Source organism: Trichoderma reesei, assembly GCF_000167675.1.
Source record: "Trichoderma reesei QM6a unplaced genomic scaffold TRIREscaffold_20, whole genome shotgun sequence".
NCBI lineage: Eukaryota > Fungi > Ascomycota > Sordariomycetes > Hypocreales > Hypocreaceae > Trichoderma > Trichoderma reesei.
The window spans coordinates 363,064-390,020 of NW_006711167.1; the positions used below are offsets into that span (position 1 = coordinate 363,064).

Here is a 26,957-nt window from a genome sequence, read left to right on the forward strand (position 1 = left end):
GCTCACACCCTGTACACATTGTTCCTGCGATCATACGTCAACAGAGGAATCCCCAATTCCTTCCCACCCCCATTGGGATCAGGCCCAGGCCCCCTTTTAAACGGGTTCTTGGTCCCATCCTTGCAATATCTCGTCACGTCGCCCCAGGCGGCCTTGACATCGATCCCCGACTCAACAAACTCGCTCGTCGACAGACTCCGCAGCTCTACCGAATTAGCACGCGTAGAAGAACCCTCGGCCTCCATCATCGCCCCAACGCGGCGGTTCCTGCTCAGACGCCGTCCCGCGTGACTGATGGCCGCTCCAATAAGAACTGACATCACAGCGTCGGTGAGCGTCTGGGCTTCGAAAAAGGGCTGCCCGTAGGCCGCGGCAATGGTCCGCTGGACGCCGAAATCCGCCACGATGCCCGTCGTGACGGTTGCGCCGGCCACCCAGCCCGTCCTGTAGCCGGCGTCCATCAGGGCCGTCTCGACTCTGCCTCCCACCACGCCCAAGCCAGCCGTCACGGCCGACCCCAGAGCGCCGGCCAGGACGTCCCGGCCCAGCCCGCTCCAGGAGTAGGCCCATTCGTCGCCGGCAGCCCAGTCGAGCGTCGCCGTGACGAGGTTCCCCATGACGTTGCCCGCCGCCGCGGCCACCATGCCCGTGGCCACCGTCGAGACCACGGTGGCCGTCGCAGCTGACGCCCCGGCCGCAGCGGCTCCCGCGGCCAGCGCAGCGGGCAGGGCGGCGCTGCCGAGGGTGACGAAGGCGACGCCCGCGGCGGCAACGGTCCCGACGACGGCGGTGAGCACCTTTCGCAGCGAGAAGTGGCCCGTCGGATCGAACAGGTTGACGGGGTCGCCTTGGCAGTACGCGTAGCGGTTCTCGACGAGCTGCGAGTCCATGGACAGAAAGCAGCGGAGGTCCGGCTGGTAGAAGCGCGAGCGGAGATAGACGACGCCGGTGAGGGCGTCGACGAGTTCCTGGCCAAAGGCGAAGCTCGTCTGCGGCTTCAGCGGACACGTCGACGAGTGCGCGCCGTAAGGCTCGTACGAGATGGCTGTTGATTCCTCGCCGGCGAGCTGCATCGCCGTGGAGCCGTGCTGCTCGAAGAGATATGTCGTCGGCACTGCTGCTGCCTGGCCGGAAGAGGCCGGATACGCTGCCAGAATGCTTCCGTTGCTGCGTAGGATGGAGCTCTTGTCTTGTGCTTGCCCGGCCTCCTCCTCGTGGCTGACGGCGTTGATCTCCTGGGTTCCCGCGTGGTAGAAGAGGCCCGTCTTGCCTTGTGGGCGGGCGATGCCGGCGAGGGAGTCGTCGCCGTGGTAGGCGAATTTCGTGCTGTTGCTCCCGCCGGCCGTTTCGACAGCGAGGAGGTGGTCGACGTCGTCAAAGATGTATTTCCGGCCGGCGTCGTCGCGGACCATGCGGCCGTTGGCGTCGTACTCGAACCCGGAGTCGGTTCGCTGGTCGATGGCGTTGTAGGTCATGCTGCTGCTCGTCTGGCCGTTTACGCTGACGGCCACGATGTTGTGGTTTCCGTCGTATTCAAACCTTTGCAGCAACACGTCGTCGTCAGTCTGGCCACCACCGCTGCTGCTGCGCTCCTCCGTCATCTGGCCGAGGCCATCATACGTCCAGCTGCGGCTCTTGTTGAGCTCGGGCCGACGTGCTGACGCAGATTTGATGCTCGACATGGTTCCGCGACTGCTCATCTCGTATGTCGTCTGCAGAAGAACCGTGGAGTCGGTGGCGACTGTCTTGACTTGGGATTTCTGCTGGAACCCGTCGTACGAGATCTGTGTCGTGTACTGCATCCCGCCCGACAGGGTATAACCGACCAGGACCCCAAGGCAGTGGTTCGACGTGCCGTATGAATACGTGACAACGTCTCCTTGAGAAGCCACGCTCGCTTTGCGGCCGAGGCTGTCGTACGCAATGTCCGTTCTGGTCCCAAAAACATCAATCTCTACTGATGTACGACTGGTCCAGTCTCGCTCATATATCTGGACGTAACCGCAGCCATAGTCCACAGAGCGCGGAGACCCGTCGATGTAGTAGTCATAGCGGACAACCGCATCCCTGAATTGGGACGATTCTACCTGGCCTTTCGCCTTGTACTTGATCTCCGTCGTCCCAGAAGCAGAAGTAGTCCGAACAGTCTGCCCACAAGCATCATGCTCAAAGGTCAAAGTGCTGCCATCGAACCGCGTCGTCTTGGTAAGCCAGCCATTCTCGTCGTATTCGTTCTTCTCTTCCTGGCCCAGCTGGTTCCGAAGAAGAGTAATGTTGCCATGCATGTTGTATATAGTCGTGGGCCCCTGCTGAGAAAATGCCCTTCCATCTGCATATTTCACGTCCTTGAACCAGGTGTGCTGGTTTCCGCGTAGGTCGTAGACAAACCTGCGAGTTACGACGTCGTCCCCTGCATCGCCTGCGCCAGTGACCGTCTCTGATGCCTTGCGTCCGTCTGCATCGTAGGTGTAGGCTATGGACTTGAGAGTCTTTGTTTCGCCAGAATGTCCTCCTCCAGCTGGCCGTTGCAGAACCGTCTCTTTGACCGTCTGCCCCTTGCCGTTGTATACAGTCTCTTGGACGAGACAATACGACGTATTGCTGCCCGAGTCGGCAAATACAGTTTGTGAAACGACTCTGTCGTAGTTGTCCAGAACCACCTTCTTGCGAACGTCTCCGTTTAGGGTCTGCGTGATTGTCAGTGCCCTGTCGTCGTAGGTCGTGGCTTGGACATTTCCTGTTGCATCGGCCTGCTGAACAACACGGCCAAGAGCATCAAACGTATAGTTTGTAGCAAGGCCGATCACGTCCTTGGTGCAGGCGACATTTCCCAGGGCGTCATACGAGTCTCTCTTCAAGACCCGAGAGGGATTGTCGGACGGCTGCTTAGTTGGATCGCCGTTGTCTGCAATTTTGACGGGACGACCGAGGGAATCGTACGTAGTCTGCGTAATGTACCCTTTCCAATCGCAAGAGGTCTCCGTGATGAACGAAGTGGTGACGGTGTACGACTTGGTGGTCGCGCCTCCGAGAGCATCAGTCTGCTTCACAAGTCGCCCCAGCGTATCATACTGGTAACTCGCAGACTGTCCTCGAGGAAGCGTCTTCCTGACCATGGGGCCTCCGTCGAGTCTCATGTCGTGTTCTGAAGTCACGACCCCTAGCGAATCACTCGTCTTGAGAGTGAGTATCCCGTTGCTGAAACTGTACTGAGCCGAGGTCTCATATGAGCTGGCACTGCCGTCTGGAACCACTGCGCCTTCAGCCCATGCAAGCGTCTCCTTTGTGACTCTCCCCCGGGAGTCGTATTGCTTGGTGGTCGTCTTCCACGGCTGCATTGCAGCCCCAGACGACGCCTTGAAGGACACAGTGGACGACTTTACAGTCGTTTCGTCGTCGGAAAGGGTGTTGCTCGTCTTCCAGGCCATTCCAGTGATCAAATCAGTCTCGACCTCGGTTTTGATTCTCTGGAGACGAAGCTTTCGGGTCGTGTAGTAGTCCCTCGCAACGCTCCTCGTTGCTACATAACGTGCATCATCCCTGTTATAGATGTCCTCTTTCAGCGAGAGGAGCTCACCGAAGGCGTTGTAGCTCATGGCGGACTTCTTCATGTATTTCCAGTTGTCAAAGGTGCCGTCGCCAACATTGCGGAAGCACTCGATTTCCGTTGGTTGGGCATAGTTGGTCGTACGTGCGTGTTTGTCCGGATCGACCTCGTATGTGTACTTGGTCATGTAGACTGAGACGAGGCCGCCCTGGCCATTGACCAGATACTTGAACTCTGTTACCGGAAGATGCAAATAGTTGAACTGATTCATCGTTGCCGCGAGTGTCTTCCCGCCCCCGTCGAGCTGCGTGACGAGCACATCATATCTGGAGCAGAGTCAGCATTATTATGAATTGTACGGTTGTATGACCCTGAGGTAGATTGAATCAGTTCACTTACCGGTAATTGGAATCACCTTGATCCATCAAATCGTCCTTCAGACCGGACAATTGACACCCAATCGAGATTCCGGTAAACGTGAGGCCGTCGGACGGCCCGTACTGATAGTTTGTATGCTTGAGTGTCTCCCCTTGCGCATTCACATGGTAATGATCAGACACCGCAGGTAAAGATTTCACATTGTTGTCCCCGTCAAGGTAGTCCAATGCAGAATAGGCAAACTTGGAGATCAGCCCGGTTGGGTATCTGATCTCTTGCAGCACAGAAGGGACGTCGTTCACGCTGGTATACGTGAAGCGAGTCTCGAATCCCATCGAGTCTGTGAAAAGGTCGACTCCGGCTTCATCAAAGCGCACCCTCGTCAGCTGCGTTGCGGGCCCCTTGATGAACATTTCAGTGCCCGGCTGGTACTCAAATGTCACCTTTTGGCCCCAAGAGTCGAGAATGTAGTCTAGACATGGATCAGAGGTCACGGCTCCTCCGGTTGCGCCGTCGAGATAGACGTAATGCAAGCTGTTTCCAAAGACGTCTTGATGAGCCACCGGCCTTCCAAGAGCATCAAAGTAATCTCTCGAGCCATCTTGAAGCTTCAACTTGTAAGCGTATTCGCCAGGCTGGCCGGTAGGCAATGGCTGAGGAGGAACGGCGGGCTCAAAGACAATGCCGTGGTTGTTCATGTACTTTAGCCCAGACTGGTGGCCGTCCAAGTCACTCCAAGTATAATCAATGGCGTACGTTCGCCCCGAGAAGGTGACGCTGGATTCAGGAACGACATAGGGCAGGTTGAGGCTCCAGTTCCGCGGCAGGCCAAATGCCCCGGCTGACCCGGGCTGGTAGGAGAGAACGAGACTGAAGTCGGCGCTGCTGACGTGGCCGCGAAGCTGCAGAAGCGGCTTGCTGAAGTTGAGGGTGCCGGTGTTGGGGTTGATGGACTCTTCGCGGCCGGGAACGATGTGGGTGAAGGCCTGTGAGCCCTGATACTGGCCGCCCTCGCCATCGGATTGATTCTTTGACATGATGTGATGTGAGGGTCAGTGTAGCTTGACAGTTCCTCAAAGGTCAGGGAATCGACCGACAAGGGCGATCTAAAGGCAAAGGAGGGAAAATAGGGTAATGATGTTGTTACATTGCTCTCTTTTTCGTATCCCGGCACATGGTCCATGTTAGTGAGATAAATAGTCACAAAGGGACGTATGCTTTTGTCTTCCTCTGCGTGATCAAGGCACGGATGAAATCCTCCGCGTAGAACCACGCCGTCTCGCGCAACTGATGTTGACGACGCAAAATACTCCTCATCAGCCCTCTTCATCCCCATCCGAGCTGATGTCTAAGCGCTGGCGGCATGTCGAGAGCCGTCCACCAGCCACCAAACAGACAGTTCTAGACCGTCCTTTGGCTTCCATTCGACTTCCAAAAAAACGCAACACCACAGCACAATCCATGTTCGATATTCCAGCGCCTCAACTGAACAACAGGCGCAGCGACAGAGCTGAGAAGCGACCCAAAACGGACGCTCGTCGGGATCCCCGTGAGGCCTCGCGGAAAGCCCTGCATAAGCGACGCAAGCTGGAGAAGAAGAGACGATGGAAAAAACCAAACTATCATCTCCAGCAAGAGTCCTCTTTTCTCTCCAGCATGTCGACCCTGAAGTCTCATAGGTCACCAGCCGCAAAGACTAGCGAATTTGGTGGGCCAATAATGCGTCCGAATCTGGTCCAGTACATGCGGGTAAGGCTGGCTGAAAGGGGGGGGCGCCCATTATCACAACCCTTGTCACCATTGAGAAAACAAGACGGGAACGGCCCGTGTCAGCCAGCTCAGCTTTAGGCCCGGGCATGGCAGACACGGCACCTTGAGGACGAGCTGAAGGATGCAATCGGCCGGTAGTAGTAGTATATGCGAATGGCTTCTATGAGTGCTGATACTATGGCATCTAGATGCCGTCGTGTATATAAAAATGTATATAAAAAGTCTCGTTGGTCCTCACTTACACGGCGATATCTGTAGCCATCATCAGCCAGACACAGCACTAGCAACCGTATTCAAATCAACACACAGAAATCAACAGCACACAGATATCAAGAAGCACTTTTTCACAGGAGCCACAGCAAAGCAAAAATGCACTTGTCCATGCAGTCCCTGGCCTTGGCCACAGCCCTCGTCATCAACGGCGTCCTCGCAGGCGCAGGTAAGACACACACACACACACACATATCCCTCCCAAAGAAAGCTCCCCGCGAGAATAACTCACAAGATTCTTTGATATATAGGCGCCCAGGTAAAGGCCTGCATCTGGTTCACCACCAAGCCCCATTCGCCCATCAGCTTCTCCTGGAACACCTGCGGCAGCGGCTCCCACTGCATGTACTGCGACAAGCTGCCCAAGCCGACCATGACCGTCTCCGAGGCCGGCCTGACCTGCGTCGACCTCGGCAAGGTCGAGTCCAAGTCCAGCAGCACCTTCTTCGTCGACTTCTGCGCCACCGACGAGAGCCACTGGGAGCTGTCGTACAACTCGCCCTCGTCGTCGTACAGCGGCTCCGTGTCCAGCCGGTGGCGCGGCGGCGGCGCAAAGCACAACTATATCGAGTTTGACAAGGACAAGTTCTCGCCCGGCACGAGCGTTTGCGGGACCAAGTCTGCCTGTGTGAACACGCAGATTGACTGGGATTCGGGCTCTGCTCCTGATATCTATGTAAGTTCTTTTTTTTTTTTTTTTTTTGACGCCAAGATCTGTCTGGTCCTTTGTAACTGTATGCATTGCTGGCCATGGTGCTGATGCAGAAACCAACCAACAGTACGTCTTCCGGCCGCAGCAGCAGCAAGGAAAGACTTGGGGTGCAGAGAACATGTCGGCCATTGAGTCCGCCGATGTTGAGACGGCCAAAGTCTCTCACGACCATTCAGACCTCTAGCCTTGATGAGGGTGGTATTCTGAATTGGCAAAATGCGTGGAATGACTACATGTGAGGCCGGGTCTTGAGGGGAGGAGCTATGAGATATGGTTTTGTATACGACTTACAGGCGGGTAAACAAAACGGAATCTGCGAGTGACGGTAGAGTTGGGAGAGATAGAAAAGATGGTGCTTTTTTCTTGTTCTCCTCATTCACAGCTGTTCCTAGATGAGAGGTTTTCTTGTGGAAAGCTGGCCTTGCTCTAGAATCGACTCTTGAGCAGTCGGTAGGTGTCATCTCAAGAGCCCAATCTGGGGGCCCAACCATCTTGTCCAAATTGCCGCCCGTTATGCGAATTCATGCTCGTCTTGCTCGTCCAGCTCCTTGGCAAAGGGCAACTCCTGAAGCAACCGCTTCGAGGTCTTTTTCGCAGCTTTCAGCCGGCGCTTTGCGTATATCCCCAACTTGGGCGCCGCCGCCGCCGCCGCCTTTGGTTTCGGTGGCTTCTCGGTCCAGACTTGAATTGATTCTGTGTCACCAAAGAGGAAGTGTTTGGCAGCCCACTTGCAAGGCCTTGACTCCTTGGTGATGTATTGATAGGACTGGATTGCGGCTGCAGGATCATCCATCGGGTTTGTGAGACTCCGAGTGTCGAAGAGAGATATCCCAATGTGGAAGCTCTGTTCAGGCGAGATGACCTGGTAGCCTCCTCCCGTATCAACGTCGATGGAAACAAACAAGACGTCTTTGATGGAAGATCCGGGCAGGCGGGCTAGGATCTTGATGTCAAGCTTTGGATGCACAACTGGTGGCTCGCGAACCGCCTCGTGACGATATCCCAGCATCTGCCGCAGGGCAAGAGTTTCGTCGCGCAAGATGCCAGTATGCGGCCCCGGAACAGAAGCCATGGCTGTCTGAGCAAAACCAGGGAAGTGGTGCGAACGAACGGAGCGGGGGAGGTGAATGAAGCCGTGTGAATAAAAGTCAGCGGTAGAAAAGCCGTCTCTAAGGGTGGTGAGTGAGAGAGAGAGGTCGGCCGAAAGTCTCAGCAGCGAGTCTCAAATCCGGCACGCGTCGTTTTCTTGTCCCTCTGATGCGTTTTAGGTATGTATCTCGTACCTCAGGAATCATTCGCGTTGGTGGTTGTCTACATGTACCTGGTTTGTCCTGGTGCCAGCACGAGCATGTCGTTTGTTTGACTTCAATGTTGGCTACCAGCAGAGAGAGCCATTAAGTTTTGGCTCGCTAATGCCGCTTTTGCAAAATGCTGACCACGTGGCTTGTGCCAAAGACGAGAGACACGAGCCCTTTTTGCTCTTCTTTTTCCGTGTTCTACTTTCAGTCTCGGACAGCAGCTGGACTATCAAAGAGCCTGGAAGGTTGTCTAATCTCAACAGGAGTTGAAGGATATCATCACCTGCTTTGATGGCCAAACAACCTTACACTCACCTCCATCATTGAGTACTTTTTGGGTATTGCTGATAAGTTATATATATCTTTTATGAGATGGCATATCATATGGGTTAATTTGTTTCATCTTTCACCTTGAGAATGATCCTTGACCAGACATTCGTCAATTTGCTCTTTACACGGACAATCCCGACCCCTTCATTCATCGTCAGTCACTTCCAAGTCCCCAAAACGGCAAAAAGCGGGCCCCGCCTATTGTTGATACCAGACCAATGTCACTTCACTGACCACTCAAACTCACTCTCACCTCTTCCCCCAAACCATCACCAACTCTCTTCCTCACATCACCACCACACAACAAAATACAACAACATCATGAGCACCAACTTTCCAGAACAAACCTCGCCCCTCATGCTGGATCCCATCGAATTCTGGAGCACCAGCACCAGCAGCAGCAGCAGCAGCGCCCAAGCCGCGCCCAAGCCGCCCTCGAGCGCAGCCTCGCACCAGCGCCTCTCCTCCATGCGCTCCGCCAGCATGGACCGCGACGACCCGCTGCACGCTGCGCCCCTGGCCCAGTTCAAGTCGTCATCATCATCGTCCGCCTCCTCCTCCTCCTCCTCTTCTGAGGCGCGACAACAGCAGTCGCGGGTGGCCGTTGTGCTCAAGAAGGCGCCTGCGTACTTGAACAGCTCCAGGTCGCAAAACGAGGGCGCACGTGGAACGGCATCAGCAGCAGGAAGATTCTCATCGTCGCAACAGCAGGGGAGTTCACGCGCGATGAAAAAGGAGACGCCTGTGCCTATTCCCAGGCCGTTTGGGATCCCTTCAACAGCGGCAGCAGCAGCAGCGACATCATCCTCACTTCACACACCAGTGCCTCTGCCAAAGCCAATGGCCAGCATCAAGACAGCCACGCAACGCACAGCTCCAGTCGTGGCTCCAACGCCAGTTCCTCTTCCCAAACAGCTCACAACAACACCAGCAACTCCCACAGCTGCAAATCTCGTGACAAAACCAGCAGCAACAGCTCCAACCCCAGTCCGAAATCAAGCACCACTTCACCAAGCACCAGTCCAAACCCCCGTACCAACACCGACACAAACCCGCATCTCAGTCCAGATACCAGCCCCAACACCACCACCATCAGCCCCCCAACCAAGCTCCTCCCGAGGCCGACCAAAAGGCTGGAAACCCGGCATGTCCTACAGCGCCCTCCGAGGCCCAGCCTCAGAACGGCCCGTTACCGCCACCGCAGGCAGACCCGGTCGCCCAGCGAAACCAAAGCCCATAAACACCCCCTTTGGCCACGCAAAGCGTCGCGGAAGACCCCCCAAGGCGCCCTCTCCCCTGCCGTGGCAGGTCTACCGCTCCCTGCAGACCTCGTTCGTCGCCTTCTTGTGCGAATGGCGCGGCTGCAGAGCCGAGCTGCACAACCTCGACACGCTGCGGCGCCACATCCACGTCGTTCACTGCCGGAAGGAAGCACCGCCGTTTGTTTGTCGCTGGGGCGCGTGCGCGCAGATGCCAGCCTCTGAATGTGCATTCCCCAATGAGCCTTGTCTTAAAGAGCACGTTGAGGAGGCGCATCTCGTGCCGTTTAGTTGGCATGTGGGCGACGGTCCGCGGAACAGCGGCGGCCCCGTCAAGCACCCGCTGGAAGACGTCGAGATTCCGGATTACTTGAAGGACGAGCAGGGCAATCAGGTGACGCCGTCGGTGCGCGATCAACAAGTGGAGGACTTTGCGACATTTAAGCAGAATCGGCAAAAGCTGAAGGATTTGCTCTTCCAGATGAATGAGAATCTGCCGAGCGAGGAATCGGATTCTCCTGTGGATGAAGATTGACGGAGGGGAAAGGGGGGGGGGGTTGAATGATGCACCTAATGAGCGACCTACGAAGTTTGCCGTGACTACATGTAGTACCAGTACCTTGTGTTTGGTGCTTCACGGCGTTTATAGAACAAACTTCTATATATAGGTAACTGAGAAAGAAAGAGAAAACGTGACTAACGTGGGAGGATGTTGAATCCTTGCCCTTGCACTACATCTTTTAGTATCTACGCCCCTTGATCGGATTGCCAGTATGCGAGATGTTCGTTTGGTTTTCAAACCGAAGCGTCAAAGTAGTGCAGAGAATGAAAAGACAACAGATCATGCAGGCGTTTTCAAAGACAGTGAGATCACCCCTTCATGATACTGTTGGGAGATGTGCCCATCACCTCGGCACCACAAGCTCCCCTCTCCTATCCATGCAGCTCATCAAGCCCCCCTCTAGATCCGAGACCACCTCAACAACGTAGCCGCAGCAATCACAGGCAAAACGCTAACGAGCTCGCCCAAGCCCGCATACTCGGGCGGGATCCGCGCATCGACAAACGCCCCCGCGGCAAGCAGGACAGCAAACAGGTTGTACACGAAGCTCCAGCCAAAGTTGAACGCGATTCTCCGCATCGACTTCTTGCTCGCCGCGATGACGGTCAGGACGCCCGCGAGGCTGGGGCGCATGAGCACGACATCAGCCGCGGATTGGGCGACCTCGGTGCCTTGGTCGTTCATGTGGATGCCGATGGTGGCCTGGGCGAGGGCGGCTGCGTCGTTGGATCCGTCGCCGCAGAAGATGACGACGGGCTGCTTGGCCTTGTTGGCTTTGCTGGGCTGTTCTGGGCTGGTAGGGCCTTGGAGGAGGGCCTGGATGTAGGCTTGCTTGTCGGCGGGCGTGCAGCGGGAACGGACGTTTGCCTCTGTGATTCCCAACTGGGTTGCGACAGAGCGTACGGCGCCGTCATCGTCGCCTGACAGGATGTGGACCGATATGCCGTTAAAAAGCAGAGTCTGTACCGTAGAGGCAGCGTCAGATCGAATCGAGTCCTGGAGGCCAAAGATGGCAGCGACAGAACCGCCCATGGTGAAGCCCAGGACCGTATATCCATCAGACAGCATTGATTGCGCGGTCGGGTGAGACTCGAGGCAAAGCCAGCGTGAGTTGCCTGCCCTAAGAGCTGTTCCGGCTCCGTCTGCCACTCCTTCAACGCCCTTGCCCGTCAATGCCTTGGCGTTGGATACAGACGCAGGTGATACGCCCTGGTCCTTTAGATGCGACGCCATCGCAGCAGACGCTGGGTGCTTGATGCTCTCTACAAGGCCGAGAAGCAGCGACTTTGTACTATTCTGGTCACCGTCGGCATACCATTCTTGCACCACTTTCAATCTGCCCTCCGTTATGGTTCCAGTCTTGTCAAAGACAACGTGCGATGCCTTATACGCGACCTCGAGGCTTTCTGCCGACTTGAAGACAACGCCTCGTTCGGCTGCGACGCCGCTAGCAATGACCACCACCATGGGGACTGCCAAACCAATGGCGCAGGGACAGGACACTATCAGGACGGTGATTGCATAGGTGACTGCTTGAATCGCTGCCTCGTTTCCAGGCAGCTCCCGGACCATGATGCCAACGGCGATCCAGATACAAAACACGGCAATCGTAATGGCGACCACGACAGGGACGAAGTAGCTCGCAACACGATCGGCTACGGCTTGAATCTTTGGTTTCGACAGTTTCGCCTCGTCTACCATGCCGGCGACAGTGCTGATTGTGTTGTCGCCAGGGAGGCGCGTCAGCCGAACGTGTAACATGCCCGAGCCATTGACGGTTCCGGCAATGACTGAAGATCCGGCATGTTTCTCGACGGGCATGGACTCCCCGGTCATCATGGATTCGTCAACTTCAGACGAACCAGATATGACGGTGCCATCGGTTGGAATCCTCGTATCAGGGGCGACTTTCAGTACGTCTCCATACTGAAGGAGACGGGCATCAATCTCCTTGTCGCCCTCATCAGTCACAATGACGGCTGTTGGATCCTGCAGAGACCGAATCGAGATGGATTCCACTGCCTTTTGGCGAGCCAGGGTGGCCACCCAGCGGCCAACCATGATGAGAGTCACCAGGAGAGTGCTGGTCTCGAAGAATTGACCAGTCGAAAGGGGGTGGCCCGAAGCCAGGTACGCAAACGAGACGACCGAGAAGATGTAAGCCGCGCTGGTGCTGAGAACGATGAGGAGGTCCATTTCAATGACCCGCGAAAAGAGCAGTGCTTTGAGGGCCTTTGGATAGAATGGACCGGCGACTATGAACTGGACGAGGGTTGCCAAGGCCAACGACGCTGAGCTGTATGCCATTTCATGCGCAGGAAGAGGGGCCCAGGCCATGATCAGGACCGGGATGGTGAGGCCAGCGGAGAGCAAGGTCATGTAGCCATTGTGACGGACATGCCTCTTGCCAGCCTCGAGTGATGGATCGAGGCGCGTAGTCCCGAGCTGAAATGAAGTGTCTCCCCAACCGGATTCGATGAGATCTCTTGCACCGATAATATCGGCGTTGAAGCAAACATTGACAGTCTTTTCATCCACGACCTTCATCTCGGTAACGCCCTCTGGCCAAGGCTGGTTGACAAATGCAGCGGCGCCGCCAGCAGGAACTACAATATCCAGGCTGGAGCCTTTGTATGAGATCCTTTCGCACTTGAACTCGGTAGTCCTCTCCAGGTGCTTGGTCACTTCTTCCACAGAGACACCATGGCCGACTAGGTCAAACTCAGCGCGCGAGAGGACCAGGCTAGTCTTCAGATTCTTGACGAACGAGAGGGTACCGAGACTGCGGACCAGCTTCGTCTCGCAACCGGTACAGGTCATGCCCGAGATGCTCAGGATGACATGTTCTTTTTTATCGTGAGAGAATACAGTCTTTTCGACATCGACTTCGCGCGCCGTATCAGACAAGGCTCTGGTAGACTGCTTCACAGAAAGGCTTGGTTGGATTCCATCGCAGCAGGAATCGACACAAGAGCTTGCGGTGCGGGAGGCTTTCGCTTTAGCCTGGCAATCGCCTGTATCCTTGCCTTTGCCGTATGGGGCAGCCGGCTTCTTCGAGGAGCAGCGGTTTGCATCAGTCCGCCCACTAATACAGCACGAATCGACAGAACGACGTGAACTTGACGAGGATGCCTTGCCCGAGCAGCTTCTCACACTTGCTCCGGTTGAACGGCGCCGCGGATTGCAGCAAGATTCTTGGCCGAGGGCGATGAGGGCTCGGCAGATGCATCCAAGAGCCTCAAGCTTCTCGAGGTACAAGTCTCGAATCTTGCGAGAATGGCTTTCACATGATCTACCGTTTCTGCCTCGACTGCAGCTAGAGGTAGACTTGCCGGTGCTGCCGTAGTCTGCGAGACCAAGGGTGTTAGAAATGTAGTTCAATAATAACCTACAGGGTGCTATAAGAGCTTACCTGGTTCAGGGCCCTCGCATTCACGGAGCGCGAGGCGGTCGAGGCAGGTTTGGTCACAGCATGGAGACGATTTTCCTTCGCAGCAGTCCGGTTCTGACATATCGTCTGGACACGGCCTGTTCTCTTCGTTGAAGCAGCAGCCCTTGGTGCAGCTGAGCTGGGGAGCGCAGCAGTCGTCCTCGAGATTGGCGGTCTCATCCTCGTTCTGGCACGCCATATCACCCTGCAGCTCGTCTTCTGATTCACCGCAGCACGAGTCCTGGCACGACCGTTCATCATATTTGTTGTTCTTCAGCCCCTCGCAGCCAGCAACAATGTCGAGCTCTTCAGCGTGGCTATCAGGCACATCGCCATCACAGCAAGGACCCTCTGGCTTCGGAAGCTCCACGGAGCAGGTGTCCTTGTCGGGGAGAGCATCAGAAGGCGGTCCGCAGCAGCCCGAGCCGCAAGCCATGTCGGATCTGGAGTGAGTTTGCAGTTGATGGACGAATCTCGGACAGATGATGTTGAAATTGAGTTGTCCAGTCAGCTGGGATCATGCACTGGATGCCAAGCCGGATAGCCCAACGTGGCCGCCACGGGTGCGGAAGATGGTTCATTCCGACAAACCACCAACAATAGCAACAATAAAAGATCCAATATAGTCGGCTCGTTTGCTTTGATGATCTAGTGAGTGCATGGGTCTATCAAGATTGTGCGTAGTCAGAAGGCAACTTGACAACTCATCGACATAGTGACCGCCGTTGTAACAGACAACACCATATCCGACCTTTACTGGGTGAAGATGGACGCAAGTACATGCACCTACCATGTTGAGGCTTGATGCAGATGCACCAACCATCCAAGCCTGGGATAAGCCTCAACCGCTTAGATTAGACTACAGGACTCTGAGCTGATGACTGAAATTGTGCACTCGGAAGCTGTATCTTTTCAAGAAAGTCATGTTGAGCCATATGCCAGCAGTTATCATGATTCCACAAAGTTCGGCCTGCTGATCACAGCCTCATCTGTAACGAGTCTAACCGAGGTTCCGAGCCATGGATTGTCGAGTCCACAAACAAGGCGCGGCTGTGCTGCAAACATTGAACGCAACAATTACATACATTGACACGGCCAGCAAGCCCGATCAGCACCAGCAAGCTCACAGATCTTCACAGACTGGAGCTGCCCGGCCCACACTCTTGTTCCGCCGTCTCGGGCTTCCAGCCGCCGGAGAATGGAGACAGTGACAGTGACCAGACCACCGCACCCGCCGCAGCATCGTGTATCGCGTACTTTTTCCTCCCTTGAAGTTCTTCCTTGTTTCGCGCAGTCACAGTCTGATTACATCATACTGCTAGCATTCGAGTGACCCGATCAAGACATGGCCTGAACTGTGACTGTTGCCTTGCTGGCAAACTGCCAGGGGGGGCCTGACCGGAAACATTTCTGGAACAGGCGTCATGTCACGGGCTGTTTCCCTCGTATGATCAAGCCGCCAGATGCCGAGGATACCGACTGACCGTCGATAGTAGTACCGGGAGCAGGGCAGAGCATCTCTGTGCAGCAGATAGATTGGATGATGGAGAGAGCCGGGCTGAAGAGAGCACTGCTGCAGCTTCAATGTTGCTCCTCGATAGCTGCAAATGATACGTATGGATGTGTGCTAATGCAGCCCTAAGCCGTCGGGCACACACCATCGCCCAGGCACAGACATAGATATGCAGTAGTATACATACAGTAATACGGCAATAACATTGAGGCATCGGGTGTGTCTGTTGCTAATTTGGAGCCCGGATATTGTCATCTCGTGGTTTCTGCTGCTTTGGCTCCTCACGTTGGTTGGTAAGCAGCGCAGGTGTGTGATCCTCTCCCATCAATGCGTGCCAGGGAAGATCCCTTGGCCCTGGAAGTTGGTGTTCATGTTGACGGACTCCGCAATATACCTCTAGACTGAAGGTACAGATACCGCACCTATCGAAAGTACCGGTACGAACAATCACTGGTCCAGCATCAGCCAAAATGGCAGCAAGCATGACGACGGCCTCCAGCTGCTGCACCAGGGCATCGACCAGCTGGAATTCTCGACACCCAGTGCCGGAACACGTCAAGCAAGGGGACATCTGTCGCGCGCGCGGCATTACTATCGCAAGGGGGCAGGATACGCAATTTGGTCGTATTCCGTGCTGTCCGGCGCCGTCAAATTACATCCATCAACCATCTCGCCCGTACGACGTGCTGCTTGTCATTACCTAGAAATGCACAGCCCGCGTCTGGTGAGATGCCGTATCAACAGATCAATGCCAGGTTCAATCGAATATTAGCAGCACTCACACGCGCTTCTTCCATCTCACCAGGGACCATGCATCAGTGGCTGAGTGCCTGTGCCTGTTCCTGTGCCTGTGCTGACGGGCGGCCAGAGAAGAGAATTCGAATTGTTCGATGTCTGATGCAAAACGCCATCTCATGACTCGCCTTGCACCGTACGGCTTACGTCGTTGCCTCCAAGATAGTACCTGTAATCGTCAACTCGCGAATTGGACTCGCTAAACAAACCCGACTGCAAATTGAACGTTGAGTAAGCCCTCGCGTACCGCTACAAGCGCCGAGTTGGTCCCTCCAGCGCCCCCCCTGGACGCCTCACCCTATCCGCTGTGGCCGCCATTGTCCCGCTCCGTTAGAGCGCTGTAACAGCCTGAATGGAGCCCCCCGATCTGACGGCAAAACCCACTGAGCGAGGGCCTTAGCACGGTGCTAGGCCTGTAGCGCCCCCGAGGCGGCCCAAGTACCGGTACCTGCGCTCGCCTCCGCCTGGCCTGGCCTGGCCAGTGATGCAACGGCGCTGAGCCAGTGGAAGCTGATGCCTGAGGCAACGTGGCTTGCAGTGGGCGGACCGGTCCACCAGCGCTGTCTCAACTGTCCCAAATGCGCTGCGAGGGTACGAATCAACCTATCCTCGTACTCGTAACGTAACCCGTCCAGTCATAAGGTACCTTAACCCGGTACTACTACTATAGGCAGTAGGTACTCGTACAGGTACTGCAGTGGCCCTGGAACTTTTGCGGGCAGAAACATCCAACCTTCACTTCAATCTTGCATCAACCAACCTCTTGCCCACAGCGGACGCGGCCAATAGTCGAGGCTTCAATCTCTGCCTGTCATCCTGCACCGGCCATCAGCTGCATACACAGACACAGAGATACTCTCGCTGCCGCCTCATCAGCGCCCTCCTTCTGCTTCTTCCTCGTCCTGCTGCGCGCGCCATGGCTGCAGTTGTCTGAGCGAAACACCCCCGTTTAGCGTAACCCGAACATTGATACCGTCAAGACAAATCCACCGCCCGCCTCCGCATCCTACCGTCGTGTCCTCCCTCGCCCTCGCCCTCAATCTCATCATCTTCATCCTCATCGCCCTCATCTCTGCCCTTCCCGACGCGACAACCGCATTCTTCATCTCCTCCTCCTCCTCAACATCATCATCATCACCAACGCCCGCCGTCCTTGGTCTCAAAACCAGCCAACATGCCGTCCTCCAAGGCCGCCAGCAGCTCCGCAGGGGGCCAGGTGAGCAATCGCCTGCGCAACTTCTTCCGCATGAACAGCAGCGCCAGCAGCATCAGCGACAAGGAAAGAGGCAGCTCTCTCAACCTTAACAACGTGCCCACGGGCAGCGGCAGCGGCAGCGACTCGCATTCTTCCAAGACGTCTCGACACACCAAGCTGTTCAACAGCACTGTCGGCCGCCTGAGGTCACATACCGTCGCCAGCGAGAGCAACAAGCTCGAGGAGGCAATGAGCCCGACGGCCCTGGCCAACCCCTACTTTGCCCACCAGGGCCAGCCCGGCCTGCGCCACCACAACGAAGGCTCTGTGCCGCCGAGCCCTCCCGACACGCCGACCCTCAAGGTATCCGGCCCCGACGGCACCGAGGCCGAGCAGGCCACGAGCGAAACCAAGGAAGAGCTGGCCCGCAGGTTAAGGAGGGTAGCTAGTGCACCCAATGCCCAGGGGCTGTTTGCGAGCGCAGGCAATAAAGGCGAGCGTCCGGGCACTGCTGAACTCGGCAAGGACCCCTTGATTCAGAACGCGAAATCAGGCTCGCTGGGCCTCGTCGACGGCAAGGGTGGCGCCACGCAGCTGTTGCAGACCGAAGACACTCTGGGCGCCCTGCCTCCGCCGCAGACTTCATTGGCCTTCCGCAGGACGTACAGTTCCAACTCAATCAAGGTCCGGGACGTCGAAGTTGGCCCTGCCAGCTTCGACAAGATCAAGCTCATCGGCAAGGGTGATGTGGGCAAAGTATACCTGGTGAGGGAGAAGAAGAGCAACCGGCTCTATGCAATGAAAGGTAACGGAATGCCAACCTGCACACTGACGCTGTCCCCCATTCGCTAATCCTGATTCAACTCCCAGTCTTGAGCAAGAAGGAGATGATTAAGCGAAACAAGATCAAGCGCGCTCTCGCTGAGCAGGAGATTCTCGCGACGAGCAACCATCCGTTCATCGTCACCCTCTACCACTCGTTCCAGTCCGAAGACCATCTTTACCTATGTATGGAGTACTGCAGTGGCGGCGAGTTCTTCCGGGCGCTCCAGACGCGGCCTGGCAAGTGCATACCCGAGGATGACGCCCGCTTCTACGCCGCCGAGGTCACGGCTGCGTTGGAGTACCTTCATCTCATGGGCTTCATCTACCGAGATCTGAAGCCGGAGAGTACGTGTTCCTGAGGAACATCAACGCGGGCGAGTCAGTTGAAACTAATGTGCCTACAGATATCCTGCTTCACCAATCCGGACACATCATGTTGTCCGACTTTGACTTGTCCAAGCAGTCTGGCCCAGGAGGCAAGCCCACCATGATTGTCGGCAAGAATGGAGCCAGGACAGACTCTCTGCCGACCATTGACACGCGGTCATGCATTGCCGACTTCAGGACGAATTCGTTTGTCGGCACCGAAGAGTACATCGCCCCGGAGGTCATTAAGGGTAGCGGCCACACGAGCGCGGTGGACTGGTGGACGCTGGGCATTCTCATTTACGAGATGCTCTACGGGACGACGCCGTTCAAGGGCAAGAACCGAAACGCTACCTTTGCCAACATTTTGCGCGAGGACATTCCCTTTCCCGACCACACTGGGGCGCCGCAGATTTCCAAGTATGTCTTGACCTTGACGGCCTTATCAAAGTGCTTATTGCTAACATGCCTCCCCTTAGTCTGTGCAAGTCACTCATCAGGAAGCTGTTGATCAAGGACGAGAACCGGAGGTTAGGTGCCCGAGCCGGCGCCTCCGACATCAAAGCCCACCCCTTCTTCCGCACCACCCAGTGGGCTCTGATCCGCCACATGAAGCCTCCGATTATCCCCAACCAGGGCCGCGGCATCGACACCATCAACTTTAGAAACGTCAAGGAAAGCGAGAGCGTGGACATTAGCGGGGCCAAGGCTGTTGGTGTTCCCCTGGATAGCGGGCTGGCGACGCCCGGCACCGAGGCGGCCGATCCGTTCCTCGAGTTCAACAGCGTCACGCTTCATCACGATGACGACGTGCAGTTTCACGACATAAATTACGCGTCGTCCCCGTCGTCTTGAACTCGACGCGGCCCCTGTTGAATTAGAGGGCTCGAACTTGACGGTTCTTTTTTTCTCTCCTTGAGGCCTCGGCCGATGTTTGATTTGCATGCGTGTACACGGCTAGGGTTTATGGGATTTGTTCAGATTACGACATTTGAGTCTATTTATTAAGCGATCAAGTTTTTGTTTTTCTCAAGATTATTTCTTCTGGGAGGTTGATGATGCCTGCGTGGCAGCTGTCCCATCCATACACTCCTTTGCACACTTTTTTGGCAGCAGCGGCACAATGCTCAACAGATACACACAGACGACACACACACAAGATGCATAGCGGAATTTGTACGATGCATTTCCCATTAGGATTATTGCTGAATGACAAAATCAAGAAAAAGAGAGTCTCTGTGTAGCAGCATTGTTGCCTTTTTGTCTTCTCATCTAGGCGTTTCATAAAAGGGAGTTTTTATGTTGGGAAAGGGACATTGTGCTTGTTTTGTAAAGTTTTTCGACAGTCTGCCTTGTGAGAATGATGTCTGACTTACCTCACCATAACGATAGGTGGCTTGATGATTCTGTGACGGCGAAGGTATGTACATACTGTAGGTACCAACTCCCTTGTGACAATTGAGTATTCTCTGAGCTTTTCATCATATCGAGTCAAGGTGCTAGGGATTTTTTTACTTTGGTAATCAGGTAGGCCTTGAGTACGACGTCGTAGGCAGAAGTAGTACTTGTCAGTCAGATGCCTTGAAGGATTGGTATTGTAAGTGCTGCACGATGAATACAGCGATGAGATCCTCCTGGGGCCTACTAACTTGTATCGGTGTAACAATATTGTATCCAGGATATTCGGAAAAAATAGAGGAGAAAACAAGACAAAGTAGGTTCATCTTCTTGTCGGCACGTGCAAATTCGTTATACGATTCTCCTTGTCGTTTTTCTTTCTTTCCCCCTCTGGCCTCTTTGATACCGGCACAGGACTATCGTACAACTTCTGATTGCTATCCTTGTTCATACAGCCCTTCATCCCCTTTCCTCGTTTCCCCTGAATACACAGTGAGGTGGTCCATCAATTGAACCCATCCCTGTGACAAACATATCATTCCGTATGGTCAAAATAATGCTCCCCCCCCTTTCGTGTGAATCATCGTTGCAAAAGGCATCTCATTTGAAGATCAAGCCATCATCTCCCCCGCATTGCCATCCTTCTTCCTCCTCGCCGACGGCCCAATCCTGTCCCTCCCGCCCATCCAGGGCCTCAGACACTCGGGGATCGCCACCGTGCCCTCCTCCTCGTCCCAGCCGTTCTCCAGCAGCGCGGCCAGGACCCGCGGCACCGCGAGCGCCGTCCCGTTGGCCGTCCAGGGGAAGCCCAGCCTGCCGCTGCTCGTCTTGAGGCGCGTCGCCAGGCGCCGCGTCTGGTAGTCGGTGCAGAGGCTCGCGGACGTGACCTCGCCCCAGCCGCCGCTGTGGTGCTCCCTGCTCGGGAACCAGGCCTCCATGTCGATCTTGCGCGTGGCCGACGCGCCGAGGTCGGTCGACGGCATGGACAGCACGCGGCAGTAGAGCCCCAGCGACGAGAGAATCTCCGTCTGCATGTCGAGCATCTCGTCAAAGACGTCGCGCGCCTCGAACTCGTCCGGCGCCGTCCACGCAAACATCTCCACCTTGGAGAACTCGTGCACGCGATACAGGCCCTTGGTCTCGACGCCGCGCGCGCCCGCCTCGGCGCGGTAGCACCGCGACACGGCGACCCGCTTCATGGGCAGGTCGACGGCGTCGAGGGTGGCCATGGCCTTCATGCCCGCGAGCGGGATCTCGGACGTGCCCGCCAGGCACAGCTCGGGCACGCCGCGGTCGGCGTCGGCCTGCGACTGGGCGACGGTGTAGACCTGCTGCTCGCCGTTCTGGTCGCGGGGCTGGAAGCCGCACGCGGCGCCAATGTGGCTGTAGACGATGCTCGGCGGCGACACCTGCGTCCAGCCGTGCTTGGTCACGACGGCGAGGGCGTACTGGATCAGAGCCTGCTCGAGCTGCGCCGCCTCCCCCAGCAGGTAGTACCATCCCCAGCCGGACGCCGTCGCCGCACCGGCAAAGTCGAGGATGCCCAGCTCGGCGCCGATGTGCACGTGCGATCGCCAGAGCTGGTCCGATCCCTGCTCGAACCTCGGCGCCTCGTTGATGTAGCTCAGCACCTCGGGCTCGGTGCCCCTCGGCGTGTCATCGCTCGTCAGGTTGGGAATCTCGAGCGCCAGCGCCTCCATCTGCGCCACGGCGTCGGCCTCCTTCTTCTCAAGCACCGCCAGCTCGCCCTTGAGCGCCCGCGCCTCCTCCTGGACCCTCTCGCGGCTCATCGTCTTGACGTCCTTGAGGTCCTCGTCGTCGCTGCTCGTCGCCGAGTTGGCCAGCTCCTTGCGCAGCAGGTTCGACCGCTCCCTCAGCGCCCGCGCGTCCTTTTGCAGCTGCTGCCACTCGGCGTGCAGCTGCACGATCCGGGCCGGGTGCGCCGCCTGGCGCTTGTAGTTGCGCTCCACGCACGTCTGCTCATACAGCGCCTGGTTCTGCCGGATGTGCTTGATGTCGATGATGGGCTTGGGCGCCGACGACGGCCGCTTGACGTCGGAAAAGGCGCGCGCATGGCGGGTGAGGTTCCGGGCTTGAAGCCGCCACTGGGGGCAGCGCAAGCGGCACAGGGGGGTCATCATCATGGCGGATATTGGCGAGGCATGGCTTTGAGGTGTCAAGCTGAAGCTCTTCGAAGCTCCAAGTCGTACGAATGGGGTGGTGTGGTGGACTGAGCTTGGATATGCGATTAAGCAGAACAAGTGGTGGTGGGGTGGGTGCACTGTGTTTTCTTTTACCGGGGCAATCCTTGAATAACGGTTGCTCCTTGTTATAGGCAGTACCAAGTTACACTTGTTCCTGATCACAGTACCCAAGGTATCCAAGCAGCGAGCCAATCTTTGACCTTGTCCAGCCATGTTTCATAAGGAACGAGCAAGTCACGGCAGTCAAAGTCTTCAGAGAGTGCTATTAAGATTATCTATTCATCAGCTCAATCGCTCTTCAGCCGCTTCAAGCCCAATGGCTCGTCTTGATCGATTCTCTAATACATCATCATGCATCCTCCTCCAAGACTCAACAACATTATTCATGTAATATAACGCTTCCAAATCCAAAATCTCTTTCAAACAAAAAACGCCATGCTCACACAGCTGCCGCCCGATTTTGTGTAACTCAAAGTGGTATCAACCCAACAAAGTAAGAGACCCCCCCAAGTTGAAGCGGTGGAAAAGATGATGTCAGAAAAGATGAGAACCCAAAAAACTTCACAGAGTCACCATCGAGTGACCCTATACACCCTCCTCGGGACCGGAAGCCTCGCTGCTCCTCTTGGGAGCATTAGCCAAGGCTGCGTCGTGTCCGGCCTCCTCGTCCTTCTCCTCGCCATGATCGGCGATGGTGTCCGAAGTCTCAGGCGTATCGGCCGGAGCAGAAAAGATCGGGGCAATCTTGCTCTTCGCGCGGATCTTGGCGCCGTAAAAGTAAAAGACAAATGGAATGGGAGCGAGCGCAACGGCTACGCAGCCCAGCAACGTGGCAGCCCACTCTATGTGCATGCCCTCGAACATTTGACGGCCGAAAAGCGGGAAAGCGGCGCCAAAGAGCGATCTCAGTAAGGTGTTGCCGGCAAGGGCTGACGCGGCGAACATGAGGTATGCATCGACAATGTAGTTGAGAGCTTGCAGGAAAATCGACATGAGACCAAAGCCAGTGAGGATGCCGCTAACAGCCGGAGCAGCCCAGTGAATGCTCTCCTTGTATCCAGTCCTGATACCCTTGTTAGTTTTCATTATCCAAAACGACGAGACTGCGGAGACCGGGTCCTTGATAGACAAAAACTTACCATCCAAACCAAAAGATACCGCCGGCGAAAGCAATGCCACCAACCATCATGTTGGGTAACCGCCACTCGGGGATGGGGATGCCGTGGTTGGCTGCGAGCTTGCGGTTGTACCATGGCACCTGCATAATGATGGTGATTGTCGCAATAATCTCGCCAATAATCATTCCAAAAAAGGTCAGACCGGATTGGCCCGCGTTGAAGTGATGGACACCGACGAAGACTAGGGGATACGCGGTGAAGAAGAGGTAGAGCAGCCCGTAGATGAAACTCATGTAGATGGACAAGAGAAGGATAATTGGCTCGGTAAACAACAGGCGCAGCGGACGGCTAAAGTTCTTGCTGACGAGCTCGCGAAAGTCGATTTCGATTTCCTCCTGCTTGGCGTGGATGCCCCAGTTCTTGGTCCGACGTCGCAGTTCTGCAGCCTTGCTGACGAGAATAACGGGCGGGTAGGATTCGCTGAGGAAGAACATGTCGAGAAACAAGGCAACGAATCCCATGATGGCGGCGACATACTCGGTCCAGCGCCAGCCCAGGTGGGAGTCGACAATGAAGCCGCCGATGAAGGGCGCCAGCATGGGGCCGGTGAAGACGGTCATGGAGAAGATGGCAATCGCCGTTCCTCGAGTTCTGTTATCAAACATGTCGGAAAAGACGGCGGCAACGACGGCGAGGGGACAGGCGCCAAAGAAGCCGGCGAAGAAGCGGCAGATGAGAATGGTCTGAATGTCCTTGGCCGTGGCGGTCGCAATGGTGAAGAGGGAGAAGCCAAAGATGGAGAGCACAATGGGCAGACGACGGCCCTTGAGCTCGGACAAGGGAGCCCACAAGCTGGGACCAAAGGCAAAACCAAGCACGTAGAACGAGGTGCCCAGGATGCCCACCTCGAGGCCGACGTCGTACTTTTGGGCGACGGCGCCCGTTGCGGCGGAGAAGATGGACGAGGTGAAGGAGGTGGTGACGGTGGTGTAGGCCAGCATGGCGGAGGTCAGGAGCTTCTTTCTTATGGGCCAGTTCTGGGCGTGCAAGGGGTCGTCGGGGCCGTCAAACTCGACGACATACTCCTCCTGGTCCGGCAGCAGTGGGGGATACGGCTTCCCACCGCCAAAGGCCGGCAACGGCTTTCGAGACGCCCTGCTCTCGGAGCGAATCGACCCACCGACAGTATTAACGTGCTGGCTTCGCTGAGTGGCAATGCGGCTCAGGGCGGTGGGATGGCGCTCCAGGTCGTTTTGCGTAGACACGCGGCTCATGTTGCGGCGGAACATGCTGCCATGGTCCGAAGAGCCAGACGAGGCTGACGATGCCGTGATGACGCGCTCTATCTCGTTACTAGCCCGGCGTCGATAGTGGTCGGGGGAGGCATCGCGCTCTGCCTCCATGAGCTCTCGGTCGAGAGGATCCATGGTGTCGAGGACGACGGCGCAGCACTCGGTGTGCGCCTCTCCTATGTATGTATGTGTCTGCGGCCTGCGGTAGGCGACTGCGAATAGCTTCCCAGCTGATGGCTGGCCGAGGGAGCTACAGGAGAGGCGGGCCTATAGTAAAATATGTACAAGCAGAATAACGAGAGACGGAGAGGGACGAATGCCCGTGATATGGATGATGTCGCTGGTTGAGAAGAAGTAGAGAATATGACAGGAGGTCGAGAGCCAGAGGAGGTGAGGAGAAGAGCGTCCAAGTTGAAGAGATAGACGAGCCCCAGAACTAGAGCTGCAGGGGCTTGAAGAAAAAAAAATATACAACAGACACTACTAAGGTAGTATGCCTGCTCAATGGTACAGGGACGGCAGTTGAGCGATAGGTGGAGGGAGTCTACGGTACGCTGGATCGGGCGACGGCTGGACGGGGTATCGTGTACCAGTACGAACCCCCGGCTTGGTGCTGCCGAGTACTACCGGATCAGGACAAGGCGAGTGGTCGGCTAGTACGAGACGGGGGTAAGCGCCGAGCTGGCGGGGACCTGTTAGGTAAGGTGTGGACTGCGAGCGGACAGCGATGATGCAGCAATGGGAGGTGATGAGGCCCAGAGAGGGCAAACTGTCGGTATAGCTGATAAGAGGAGGGTGTTGATAATGATGATTGTAACGGCAACAGGGGTCTCAGAGTCTCACTCGCTTTCGAAACTTGAACCGTGAAAGGCTGGGAAGTGGATGTGTAAACAACGACGGAAAAGAAGACACGGACGCAACGAACGACTACTAGGCCAATTGCATCCAGCTGGCCGTTAACGAGCAGGGCGACACAAGATGAATCTGGCCCAATGCATGTAAGACGCGGCGGCGCATCGCTCTTCTTATAATTGTACCAGCGGATTGGCCTGGTAATCAACAGCCAAGCCTGTCAGTGACATGTTGGAACCTACCTACGCATCGTCCGGGCCGTATTATTACCAAGTGCTAGTGCCTCGTAGCACACTCGCAATGGCTTACTAGGTATTACCAGTCCTGATTACATACAGAGCGCTGCTCATCGTTCGTGTAAGTCGGCCTCGGCCCCTCTCCCAATGCCACCCAGGATCTTCCAGACGCCAAGTCGGGCCTCAATGGAAACCTTGAAGAAAAAGAAGAAGAAGAAAACTCTGCGCCCTGCCCGGGCCTCCCTGCATGGGCCATCCCCTATTTCTTGGCTCTTCGTTTCGTACGATACGCACGGCGGAGCGCGAAACAAATGGAGCCCTTTGCTTAACCCCGAACGCTGGATCGGGGCCTGGACAATCAACTGCCATGCGCGCATCCCGCATCTGTGGCGCCGGGTCCACCGAAGTGTGTGAGCAGCCATCAAGGAATTGGAATTACTAGGCAGTCATACTACATATCATCTTCCATCTTGTGGACTGTTGATGCCCGATCTCATTTCAAAAGAGAAGCAAATATCCCCTGTTGTTTGACATTTAACGAATTCCTTATGGTTGCCAAGAAGCATTGCCCACCTACCTAGGTACTCCACATCATTCAATCTTTAACGACTCTCCTCCCATGCTTGTTTCGACTCTGCTTGAGATGAATCAGAGACAGCATGACACGTGAAAACATACATGGCCAGCATCGCAAAGCCATGATCCACATCCGAATTGTGCATGTATGATTGCATCGATATCCACAGCTCAGCGCCCATCAGATTTCTAATCTTGAGATCACAGCCTCTCGGACACGCTCTCCATGGAGTGTCCGTTCCAGCTGATTAACTGTTACCTTAGATATGGTCATCTTCTGTAATAGCATCTGCTGCGCTTCGTTCGGCCGGCGTCGCCTGTCGCTGCCAAATGACGTAGTATGTAGGTTTCGTCCCGTCTTTCTTTTCTTTTTTTTTTTTCTTTTTTTGTTTTCTTTTTTTCTCGTCTTTTTTAGTTTCTCTTCCCGAATCCCGACTTTGCATTTCCCACGAACTGGGACTAGCACAAAGCGAGTCTAGCCTGCCGATAGTCGAAGCCCAGCACAGACGGAAACTGAAGCGTTGGTCGATGAAAGAGCGGCTGGCGTCGGTACAAAACACCGCTGCTATCCAGGGCTCCTCTCAGACAAGCTCATGATACCTCAGCAAGATAAAAAGGTTGAAAAAAAAAAACAAATTAAAAAATTCAGATGATTCATAAAAATTGCACACATGAGAAAATAAAAAAAGACTGCTGAAAAAGTATCTTAGTATAGCAATTTCCAGGGGACTGCAACTGCTCCCACCACTGGCGGAACGGCCATGTTTTATGCGCCGGGCTCGAGCCGTGTCTCTGATTGGCTGATGGACAGCTTGCAGGGAACGGAGAATATGCTTCAAAGTCCGGCGCCGAGGCTTCCTCTGCTCTTTTTTTGCTGTGTACGGAGAATATGATACCGTTGCCTTGCGAATGCGCATTTGCTTCTTATTGCGTAGGTTGTCGAAGGAATGGAGCAAGAACAGCATCCACGCAGCCTTGCTTCATCATGCTTACCAATTTCCAATCTACGTACTTTGAACCAAGGCACAAAC

The 26,957-nt window shown here is 55.7% G+C and overlaps 7 protein-coding genes across 7 annotated transcripts; 3 read left to right on the top strand and 4 right to left on the bottom strand.

Annotated features, from left to right (window-relative positions):
• Positions 1–2: 2 nt before the first annotated feature.
• On the bottom strand, positions 3–4,962 carry TRIREDRAFT_110456 (uncharacterized protein; the record flags this gene model as incomplete). The annotated part of the gene is made up of 2 exons (XM_006968020.1): positions 3–3,873; positions 3,947–4,962. 2 exons carry the CDS (start codon positions 4,960–4,962, stop codon positions 3–5), a joined length of 4,887 nt encoding a protein of 1,628 aa, XP_006968082.1.
• A 1,102-nt stretch (positions 4,963–6,064) lies between these two features.
• On the top strand, positions 6,065–6,861 carry TRIREDRAFT_110457 (uncharacterized protein; the record flags this gene model as incomplete). The annotated part of the gene is made up of 3 exons (XM_006967954.1): positions 6,065–6,134; positions 6,217–6,641; positions 6,745–6,861. 3 exons carry the CDS (start codon positions 6,065–6,067, stop codon positions 6,859–6,861), a joined length of 612 nt encoding a protein of 203 aa, XP_006968016.1.
• Positions 6,862–8,626: 1,765 nt separating this feature from the next.
• TRIREDRAFT_110458 (uncharacterized protein) lies at positions 8,627–10,099 on the top strand (the record flags this gene model as incomplete). Its single annotated transcript, XM_006967955.1, has 1 exon — positions 8,627–10,099. The coding sequence occupies one exon, from the start codon at positions 8,627–8,629 to the stop codon at positions 10,097–10,099; it is 1,473 nt and encodes a 490-aa protein (XP_006968017.1).
• Positions 10,100–10,306: 207 nt separating this feature from the next.
• On the bottom strand, positions 10,307–14,012 carry TRIREDRAFT_80756 (uncharacterized protein). The gene is made up of 2 exons (XM_006968021.1): positions 13,539–14,012; positions 10,307–13,473 (listed from the first exon to the last, which is right to left on the bottom strand). The coding sequence occupies exons 1-2, from the start codon at positions 13,990–13,992 to the stop codon at positions 10,526–10,528; spliced, it is 3,402 nt and encodes a 1,133-aa protein (XP_006968083.1). The 5' UTR covers positions 13,993–14,012; the 3' UTR covers positions 10,307–10,525.
• Positions 14,013–16,653: 2,641 nt separating this feature from the next.
• On the top strand, positions 16,654–19,105 carry TRIREDRAFT_80758 (serine/threonine protein kinase; the record flags this gene model as incomplete). Its single annotated transcript, XM_006967956.1, has 4 exons — positions 16,654–17,864; positions 17,930–18,229; positions 18,289–18,670; positions 18,751–19,105. Exons 1-4 carry the CDS (start codon positions 17,039–17,041, stop codon positions 19,103–19,105), a joined length of 1,863 nt encoding a protein of 620 aa, XP_006968018.1. The 5' UTR covers positions 16,654–17,038.
• A 1,154-nt stretch (positions 19,106–20,259) lies between these two features.
• On the bottom strand, positions 20,260–21,789 carry TRIREDRAFT_80761 (uncharacterized protein; the record flags this gene model as incomplete). The annotated part of the gene is made up of 1 exon (XM_006968022.1): positions 20,260–21,789. The coding sequence occupies one exon, from the start codon at positions 21,787–21,789 to the stop codon at positions 20,260–20,262; it is 1,530 nt and encodes a 509-aa protein (XP_006968084.1).
• A 648-nt stretch (positions 21,790–22,437) lies between these two features.
• TRIREDRAFT_66963 (uncharacterized protein) lies at positions 22,438–24,397 on the bottom strand (the record flags this gene model as incomplete). Its single annotated transcript, XM_006968023.1, has 2 exons — positions 22,438–22,915; positions 22,992–24,397. 2 exons carry the CDS (start codon positions 24,395–24,397, stop codon positions 22,438–22,440), a joined length of 1,884 nt encoding a protein of 627 aa, XP_006968085.1.
• Positions 24,398–26,957: the final 2,560 nt, after the last annotated feature.

Bases quoted from the DNA above. Each gene is read 5' to 3' on its own strand.
- TRIREDRAFT_80756 (XM_006968021.1), bottom strand. From the start codon at position 13,992: ATGGCTTGCGGCTCGGGCTGCTGCGGACCGCCTTCTGATGCTCTCCCC. The intron at 13,474-13,538 runs GTAAGCTCTTAT...TTGGTCTCGCAG, and splicing joins ATGCGAGGGCCCTGAACCAG to ACTACGGCAGCACCGGCAAG.